This window comes from Plectrocnemia conspersa, unplaced genomic scaffold (genome assembly GCF_051122295.1).
Source record: "Plectrocnemia conspersa isolate PC_06_02 unplaced genomic scaffold, ASM5112229v1 ptg000002l, whole genome shotgun sequence".
Lineage (NCBI taxonomy): Eukaryota > Metazoa > Arthropoda > Insecta > Trichoptera > Polycentropodidae > Plectrocnemia > Plectrocnemia conspersa.
Window position 1 is genome coordinate 14,087,780 of NW_028277166.1, and position 10,834 is coordinate 14,098,613.

Consider the following 10,834-nt stretch of genomic DNA (forward strand, 5'->3'; position numbering starts at 1 on the left):
TGTATCATTTGTAAATATGAGCCTAAAGAAAAATTATAATAAAAAAAATATATTTCCAAATGAATAGTTGATTGCCGAAAGGTACCGTTAAACTCTACAGTGCGTACTGAATTCGGACACCGTCCATTAATATTGTCGTTTATTGCTTTTCGCGTTGGCAAGGCGTGCCTGTCGGTCATCACACATCAAAACCGGATATCTTTGCTGTATTGCCGAAGATGCTCTTGAGAGCCGGCATTTTTTTCTCTCCTATTCTCACTTTTATATATTCAAACACATTTGTAACGCGGGATTAGTAATCGAATAACGATGATACGGTCAAGAGTAAAAATAAAGGCCATCGTGAGTACAATGGATTTCGCAATATTTTTGTTGTATTGTATATGTAGTGCTATATCGAGTGATGTTATTAATATGTGCATTGTCTACATTATATATTATCGTGTTTTTCTTTTATTTTTACTAACAACATTGTGTTTAAATTAAATATATAATAAACTAATTTATAGTGTAAAAAATGTAAATTAATATGTAGATGTCCAGCGGTTGACATTGACATGTTTGTAAATTAACTAGATTAAAACGTTAATTGTAGTTTTCGTATCATATTAAATTTTAAATTATCGTAAATAGCACGTAAATACATAAATTGAGTACATATATATAATGTTTGCATAATATATACTTTATTATTTAAATAATATTCAATATATAAAATATGTAGTTTGACATTGGTTCTTCAGTTGTTGTTTTTAAGTGTTATTTTTAAAATAACATGAATATTTTTTCTTGGGATAATAAAAATATCTAGTTATATAAGTAGTATTAGATGTAGCGCGTCACCGTTGCTGATTTTAATTATTAAAAAATCAGTAATTGTTTTATTATTTAGAATTACTGTACAGAAATATATTAAATGCCAGCGACTTTTTAGTGAGTCACCTGTTATTTTTCTTCATGGGTCAATATCTCTTTCTAAATATAAATATTAAATACTTGGTGTACTGATAAATTAAGTCAGTATATAAATCTTTAGTAATTAAAAACAATATAATTTGTAAATTATTCATATAAAAATATATTGTAAAAAAATCAGGCGTTTAAGTGGTTAAAAATAGTCTTTGATATAATCGACTTATTTTTTTTTAACAATATGTGTTTGGATTTAGCTCCAAAAACTAATTGTTTTCACGCCAATTGCCTAATCGATTTCTCAACAGGCATAAAACAAATCATAAAACTCTGTGGTTCCATAAAAACACTTAAAAATATAAACTATATATATTGAAAATAATCATCAGTAATTTTTTTTTAAATAAAGTATTTAATTTACATATGAATATATATTTTACGTAAGATGCATTTTTATTGCATTCCATTATGACGCAAATACCGTTACTTAATTTCGACTGAATAATACCTGTATTTTTTTCTCATAAACGCCTATTACAAAATAAAGATAACAAGTATTTCTTATAATTTACGTTTTCCATTTTATAGTGACATAAAGGAAATTAAAAAAAATAATTAGAATTAAAAGTAATACTAATATATAAGTCAATGAAAAATACAGAAACTTTTACAAAATAAAAAATATATAAAATACTCAAATGAATTATTTTAAATTATTAAGATTATTCATATTTATTTTATTAACTTGGAATCCAGTTTTAAGACATTTAAATTTATGTTTGGTCTGTTTTTTAAGAAATTAGTGGTAATAATATTAGTCAGTTATAATATTTTTATAATTAAAATTAGGGATTGCAATAATACCGGTATTACCGAGAGAAAAATGGTAAATACCGGTATTACCCATACTACCGGTATTGACATTTTTTTATTGATTGGTAATAAAAAAAGACCGAAAAAAATTGATCATTTATTGAAAGTATATATTGTTGTTTGTTGATACATGGTTGCGAATTTTATGAAAAAATCCAATGCTTCAATATAATATAATAAATAAGCATGTCAAATTTCGACTTTAGTTGCTGACATTTAAGACCAATTATCCCTTTGTCTGTTTATGCATATTTCGTGTTTCAAACAATAAGAAGCATTTAAACAATCTTCCTTACATTCAAGTACTTCTAAAAATACTTTATATGCTGATCTTTAATCAACGAGTACTAAATAATAGATAAAAATCAATAAAAAGACTGTGTACAAAAACCATTTTGTCCCATTTAATTCTTCACTTTCATTCATATACTCTATTGTCAGAAAAAAATCATTTTAACTGTAAAATCATGTTACTGGATGCCTCCTATATTTTTATACCAGAGAGCAATTTATTCCAATAAAACATATTTTTATTTTTAGTCAAAATTTTCAGATTAGAGTGCATAGAAAATTGTAAATATGTTTGTTTAAAATGCGATATATTTTTTTTCTAAAAACATTTATGTGATTAATATGTGATTTATTAAAAAAACATATTTTAATTATCGCACTTTTATTATTTATTCTAGAATATATTAATAATTTTTATTTTCGAAAGATATATTAAATTTTACCTATGATTATTTATGAAAATATTGAGTATTATATTGATATTAGGTTGATCCCTTACAATGAGCATCATTTTATTCTCTGCTTCTACTTCAAAGCAATATGGGAATGGTCATTTTTGTAGTTCTAAGCCATAGAAGCAAATAAAATGTACGGATTTAAGCAAAAAAAAATTTTTGAAACCCTAATACCTGTATTACTGATATTGTAACTAACGGTATTACAATCCCAAATTATAATTTAAATGTTAGTTAAACAGTGTGTATTATATATGTATTTATCACATAAGTTTAAATAACCTGTAGTTAAAAAAATATTTTTATTACTAGTGTTACTCCACACCAAGCAAGCATAGATTATTATTGGTCTAATTATCTGTTTAAATAGGATTTTTTAATAAATATTGTTTTTATGGTCAAAATGGCAACAAGCCAATTGGATCTGGGTTGTTTTTCATCTAAAGTAAATTTTAGCTTCGAGTCTAAAAGTATACCGGCGTATTTAACCCTCACCTTGCATTAAATGCAGTTTACTTGCGATTTGTTCAAATCGAGTATTGCCTGTTGTGATGAAAGTACTTTTGATGGCTATTAAGATATTACTGATGCTTTCGCGGAATATTTTTAATCCGTATATGACAAATAATATTCAGCTCTCGATTGCAATACAGAAAATCTTACGTCACGATCTAACTGATTTTCGGTTTTATTAATAAACGAAATTGGCATTTTTATACAACAAGTGTTTTTAATAAAATTAAAATGTTTATTATAATTAGGTTTTTTAATAGTTAAACTGTCATGCCCAACCGTATCAAACGTCTCAATAACAATCCTGTTCTTTTTTTAATATCAAAATTCGGCAAAAATGATTTGTTTGTTCATAGTTATATTACTAAAAAAATATTTTAATAGCGATAAGATTATTTTATTAATAATGCAAAGCAAAGCAAGGACTAATAGAAGAGTAATTATTCAGAATGCTATCGCGTTTCCCAGATTTTTAATCAGATTAATTTTGGTCGTTTCCAAATAGTGGGGAAAAACCTTAATGTTAAACTCACGTTTTATTTTTTCGATATTAAGAGAAAGCCAATAAATATTTTTTTGACCTAAAGCTTAGTAAAAAAACTAACATTTTAAAAATGAAATATTCTGTAGCAATTTGTAATATGTTTAAAAATGTAAAATAAAACAGTCTTAACATACAGATTGTATAGAATTTTAAAATGTAAAGACTTAATATTTTACGACATCTGAGTACTATTAATTTGTATTGATAACGTAATACTTCTGGTATATTTAAATTATTAAAATAAATAAGGACATATTGAGTTAGAGTGTTTTAATATAAACTATATTTTTAACACACACCTGTATTTATTTATTGTATTACATAATACGCATTCCGGATTTGATCTTCAAACTTTCACGTAATTTCTTGGCCTTGATTTAAATGCTATAGTTCAAAGAGTCATTTATATTAATATACATTAATAATATAAATAAACATACCAAAATTATGCATTCATTAAAATAAATTTATTGCTTTGCAAATATTTAACATCAATTGTTAATATTATATTTATATTAAAATGATGCATTTCTATAAATATATAAAAAAAATTAAATCTAAAGGACACTGTGAAATATGACTCGTTTACGTATGAATTCCAATTGCACAATCTCCGTTATGCAACTTAGAATTCGGCATGCGTGCAAAAGACTTCACACAATACTTACTCATGAGTATCTTTGACATTTTAACTTGCCGGACACGATTCTCAACACTAGACATCTTCGTCCAATAATTAATTATATTTTTTAGCAAATAATACTCTTACTAAACGGAATGTTGATTTTTTTTATTCGCAGGTACTCCTATTAATAGCGTTGCACGTGAAGGCCGCTCCGAATAGAAGTCAAGATGTACAAGAAAACATATCAAATGTCAACGTTACATCATCTGATAATAACACTAGTCAATCGAGTGATTCTTCGCCAACGATAGTAAAATTATCCATTTTGCACTCTAACGAAACCGATGGCAAATTTAAATCAACTAATCCTCAATACGATATGATTAGTGCCATTAAATCATCGGCGAATTTAATGCACGGATCTAATTATGGCATAATGTTTAACGCTCCAACATCCGTCAAAGAGCCAGCTAAAACATCCAGAAGAATAGTAAAAACTATCAAGAAGAATAACAATGATGGCTCACCGGCAACAAATAGAAACTCTAGAGTGACAACTATCCAAAAAATAGAAGATCAAATTCCAGTTATTGTAGAAATAATTAACAAAACAGATGGGGATAATCTACAAACTCATCATAAATGGTCAATACAATCTGATAACATGACTTTGAATAACACGATTATTATAGGAGCAAATACTAAACGAGTTAATTTAGATTCTAAAGCAGACGTTAAATATACAATATCTCGTCATCAAATAGAAGAAGAAGAGAGAATTAACAAAGACAGATATTACGAAAATATTAAAGAAGACGAATTGATTAATAAAAAATTGCTCGAAAAAAAAATAGAAGCTATTAAATTTAATGCAGCTTTAGCTTTATCTGATAATTCTCCAGATCCTCCGAAAAACCAAAGAGGAAAAATTAGGTTTGCTGCTGAAAACCATGATAATGGGCAGCACAAAAAGGAAAATGAAGAGCACAGTGATAACTATCCAGATATTACTAAATTCAATCAAAGAGTAGAAGAACTACAATCCGGAAGATTTGCATCTAATAATGCTCCTGATTCGCAAGCCAAACCTAAATTATTTCCATACATGAGAACTCTTTTGGCTAAAATTGCAGAAGAAAAAGCTTTATTGAAATTATCTGAACAAGAAACTGCTGCTAAAGCTTCAGAAGTAGACGAAGAAACACCTGTTTCGTCCAATGAATCAAATTTAGAAAAAGTAGTTAAAAAAAATGGATTGCGATTTGGAATCACACAGCCTACTCCAATCATAAATGAAGATGTTCCTCTAATTAATACTAAAGCATATAATAAAACATCTGAATATGATGAATCGGTAGATTATACAAAATATATAACTCCTGCTAAACGACCTTTAATTAGAAAACCTGAAATTAATAAAGTAAGCAATGATAGAAATATTATTGATGTATCTAAAAATAGCTCTACAAATGCAGAGTCATCAAGCATGCAAGAGAATGCAGACAAAAATTCTGGAAGTCGAAACAAAGCTCCTTCAAAATTAACGACTGTGGAGAAAAATAGAAATACGTATGTAAATGGCAATGATTACAAAGAACCTACAAATGCATTCGAAATAAATAGGACTACAGAAATGAAGAATAATGAGACCCAAAGACCATTTTCGCAATATACAACTGCAGATAAAAATAGATTTACGTATATCAATGGCGATGATTTAGATGATACAGATGTGAAGAAAAATCATGAAATCCAAAAACCTTCTTCACAATATACAACAGCAGATAAAAATAGATTTACATATATCAATGGTGAAGATTTAGATGATAAAGATGTAGAAAAAAATCATGCATTCCAAAGACCATCTTCACAATATTCGACTGCAGACAAAAATAGATTTACGTATAGCAACGGCGGTGATTTTAATATTAAGAAAGAAAATCCATCAAGAATATCCTCTTTACAATATTCGACCGCAAACAGAAATAAATTTTTAAATGATCATACTTCGGAAGAATCCTTTGAAGATACGGAAAGAAATAAGACCGCTGATAGTATTCTTGTAATTAATAAAATAAAAGAAAATGTTGATAATAATTCAGACAAAAAAGAAAATTATGAATCTAAATATCAAAGTACTGTAGAAAAACTTGAAAAAATCAACAAAAATAAAATAACAACATCTGATCCAAAAATAATTGACGTTGATAAAAATACTGATAATGAAGACTCGTATGATAGATTAGTTGACAAAGAAATTAAGACAATATCGTCATTAATTGACGCTAGGAAAAAATATATACAAAAAGAAATATTAGAGACGAATGATGAAGATATGAAAAAAAATATTACTGCGGAAGTGGAAGCGTTGGAGAAAATAACAGCTGCACAAGTACATTCAAAGGGCATCGATCAAATTCAAGCAAATGCAAATGATAAGAATTATCTTAAAACACCCCAGTCTAGTTTAAGAAAAACGCCTGATGTAAATATTCAGGAACGCGAAGTTATTCATAATTTAAGAAAAGATTCAGACAATGAAGAAAAAATAAGAGATAGCTACTCTGCTGAAGAATATTCTAAAAGAAAGCACATTCATACAATTGATAAGGAACTTTATACTATAACGACTCTGATAAATAACAGAAAGGAACATATTCAAAAAGAAGTCTTAGAATCTCAGAAAAAAGATTTAAGCAAAAATATTACAGATGAGATTAAATCATTAGAAACAATTAAACCTTTACAAGTATATTTGGAAGGTTCTAATGAAAAAAGAGTGAAAAATGATCTTAAAACATCACAGTCTAGCTATAGAAGATTAAATAGTGGAAGTGACGATGATGAAGATAATGTTTCTCAATTAAATAAAATTGTAGCTAAGAATCGAGGTCAATCCAAATATATTCCATCAAAATTCGAAACTATATCACCGTTTATATCTGACACTAATGTTAACAAGATATATAGTGAACACGGCATAGTTACCGAAGGTAAAACAGACGCTGAAATTACTCGGGAACGTGGTATTTTAAAATATGAAATTTCGACTCAAGCTCCAAAGATTGACATTCAAAAGAACGAAACGTCCGCAGTTAGCGCAGATATAAATCGTGTTAGTTCATCATCTCATGATACAAATACATTACATTCTAGACGACCTTCTGATCGAGTAAAGCAAACTACTTCAAATCAGATGAACATTTCAACTGCTAATGAATCTTTAAAGAAGGATGTAATTAATTCTGGAAAAATTACTCAAGATTTATTGTCAAAAGATAATAAACAAGTTTCAGAGTTTGGTATTAAGAGAGTGTCGTCAAGTGAAAGTATTGATATTAAAAATGAGTCAGAATTAGTAAAGAATGATGAAATCGGTAAGGCATCGATAAAAACATCGTTGGAAATAAACCAAGGCCAGACAAAAAAAGATGATAAGCTAGGTGTAGAATTGGTTGGAGGTCAAAATACAAAGGCATCTACGTTCGGAATTTTAGCAAACAAACATATTGTGATAGGAAACGATGCAAAATCAGGTATTATCAAAAGTCACACAGACGATAAAAATAGTGGTATAATAAGCAGCACAACGACAGATGATATTAAAAACGTTGAAACTTTGAAACAAGTTAAATTTGTCAACAGATTAAATATTGCAAATACAAGTAGCATTAAATCTATTGTTAATGAAAATTTAAACTTAAAGTCGAATGCAACGCCTTCCAAATCAATAGATAAAATTGCATCAGATTCCAAAGTGCCGATTTCAAAATCTGACGTTAAATCCGATTCGCCTACGACGTTCAATTTGAATATTTACCCAACGGAGAAGAGCGCAACGCCAATTTCGGGTGAAAGTGTCACAAAATTACAAGACGTGACTAAAATTATGACTACAGTTCAGACAAGCCAAAACGGTCAAGATATTTCAACAAAGACGCCTGAAATTCACGTAGAATCCCGCGAAAACGATCAAGGATTAGATATTTCTGGACGAGCTGTAACATCTAGAGGAGGTAAAGATTATATGGAGATGGCAGAAAATTTTAGAGGCTTTACATCGTTTGGGCTTAACAGCGGATTTGGAAAAAGCACCACCGCTGAAAAGAGTGATGTTACTTCAGATTTAAGTGATGGTGTTGAATTTAGCAAGTATGTACCTGAGAGCGACGATACTGCTTCACCCAAATCATTCGGTCAGTCTCACAATTCTCAGCATCGCGGAGATCAATATCACTATCATATTCGTCCAGATGAATATCGCGATCGCGATGATCATGACTATGATCGCGATCATCATAAACATAATGGTGGTAATCGCGATCATCATAACCATAAAAATGGTGATCGGGATCGTGATCATCATAGAGATGGTGATCGTGATCATCATAGAGATGATGATCGCGATCGCGATCGCGATCACCATCGCCGTCCAGGTGCTGATGATGACGATAACGATGATATAAAATACATATTGGCAGAAAAAAGACCATATCATTACGATACAGATAAAGTGAGTTATGATAAGAATGGAAATATACACTATGGTATAATTCACGGAGATGATGATGATAAATGTCACAAACATAAAGGAGAAAAGCTGACAATTGGAACATTTGCACCAGATGAATCTCCAATTAAAATCCCCTCTCACCATCATAATTTACCTGAACCTAACATTCTTGAACTGACTGAAATTGACGGATCAAAAGATCGGGATGGACCGGATGATGGACCTAATGACCGTCTTCAAATTCGTCCTCACAATCATCATTCTCATCACATATTCGATGAAGATAGCTCAAGAAAAATCACGGGAGCAAAAAGTGGACCAAGTGATGGTGCACTTGGCCAAGAAAGTAAACATACACAAACAAATTATCCAAAAGAAGGCGACACAAAATATAGCAACAAAAAAAATACGAATCAAAAGCGAGGAAGCATCAAGTACGACTGGAATGCTATGCGATCGGATTGGAATCAAGATGACGACTCAGATTTTCCAGCAGAGTTTGGCTATAAGTAAGTGTATAAAAAACATTAATATTTTAAAAATAAATCTAAATAAAATTATTTTTAGGTATGAAACTCCAACGGGAATATCAGCTTATCAAAAAGGCGTAATGAAGAAAATCGATAATAAAAGAGTATTTGTGCGTATTGTATTATATAGTACAATTATATCAATTATATATAATACTAATGAAATAATTTATTAAATACTAGGTTGTTCGAGGTTCATATCAATACACATCTCCAGATGGAACTCCCGTAACTGTCCATTACACTGCTGACGAAACAGGATTTCATCCTCATGTAATTATATTTTATTATTATGACATTACGTTTTCATATTTTACATACATGTTTTTTTTTATTTTTAGGTAGTAGCACCAAATATTGCAAATGCTGCTAATTGATGCACAGAGGAGTTTATGTTGCATGATTTAAATTACGAATCTAAAGAAAAACTATTTCTATTTATTTTTTTGCATAGGTGAAATCAATCGATTACCCATTATTAGAGGGAAACAACTTGAAATTTATAATTTTTGAGATAATAAATAAATACTATTCTCAGCGATTCTCAAATAAAAATTAGTACAAATTTAGCTAATTTTAATTCTACATAATTTTTTACAATTTTGATTTGTTTCCCTTTATTACTGGATCATTGAAATGTTAGAAAAAGATTTTTCATTTAAATATTATATTAAATTTTAGGAAATAATTAAGAAAATATAAATAAGATATTTTAATTAATGTTTTCGTTTTATTTTAATCCACCGCTTATTATTAATATAATAAAATGTTTTTAATTTTTTTAATATGGAAAATTGAATTATTAAAAAATTATAATATTTTAAATCAATAGGTAAAATGTTCTGTAGAAAATAAAAATATGCAATCTACAAAATTTTGAAAGATTTTTTTTATTTTACTATTTTGGTAATAAAAATAAGGAATATGTTAAAGATTTTTTGAATAAAATAATTTTTATTATAAATATAAAATTATTATTAGAAATAAGCAGCATAAAAAAATATATTTAGGATAATAAATGATTTATGTATATATTTATTTATCTGCATAATTTCGCATGAGAATGAATATTTTATAACACGGTTACAATAAAGTACATTAATTTGTGTATTACGTATACGTTTACAAATACACTAAAAAAAATCGAAATAAGTTAAATAATACTGAGACAAAAAAAAAAAAAAAAAAATGAGATGCATAGTCACAATTTAAATTTATTTTATTTAAGTAATACATTTTTATTTTTTGGAATCGTCATATTAATATTGGACCATAAAAATATTGAAAAGTAATTTTTCCATTAATTATGAATAAATATTTTTAAAAATTACTATATTTTACGAATAACTATATATTATTATATGTTAAAATTAACATTTAGTTATTGTTTTTATGTTTAAAAATTATATTTTAAAAGTGAAAATAAATCTGTAATTAGGTTTTTTTTTTAATATAGAAATATTACCGACAATAGTTTCATAATAATTAATATAAAATACATTAATTAAGTGTAGTTTATAATTGAAGAAACAATATAGTGTAAAGTAAAAATACATTTAATATTTTTTACTAAATAAA

At 27.8% G+C, this 10,834-nt stretch overlaps 1 protein-coding gene across 1 annotated transcript; it reads left to right on the plus strand.

Moving 5' to 3' along the window:
• The first annotated feature begins 294 nt into the window (after positions 1-294).
• LOC148237776 (uncharacterized) lies at positions 295-9,904 on the plus strand. The gene is made up of 5 exons (XM_088205677.1): positions 295-342; positions 4,389-9,235; positions 9,294-9,366; positions 9,440-9,529; positions 9,598-9,904. Exons 1-5 carry the CDS (start codon positions 310-312, stop codon positions 9,631-9,633), a joined length of 5,079 nt encoding a protein of 1,692 aa, XP_088061803.1. The 5' UTR covers positions 295-309; the 3' UTR covers positions 9,634-9,904.
• The last annotated feature ends 930 nt before the right edge of the window (positions 9,905-10,834 follow it).

Excerpts from the sequence above, each read along its gene's own strand:
- LOC148237776 (XM_088205677.1), top strand. The coding sequence starts at position 310 with ATGATACGGTCAAGAGTAAAAATAAAGGCCATC. Across the intron at positions 9,367-9,439 it reads TCGATAATAAAAGAGTATTT|GTTGTTCGAGGTTCATATCA; the intron begins GTGCGTATTGTA and ends ATTAAATACTAG. Across the intron at positions 9,530-9,597 it reads AAACAGGATTTCATCCTCAT|GTAGTAGCACCAAATATTGC; the intron begins GTAATTATATTT and ends TTTTATTTTTAG.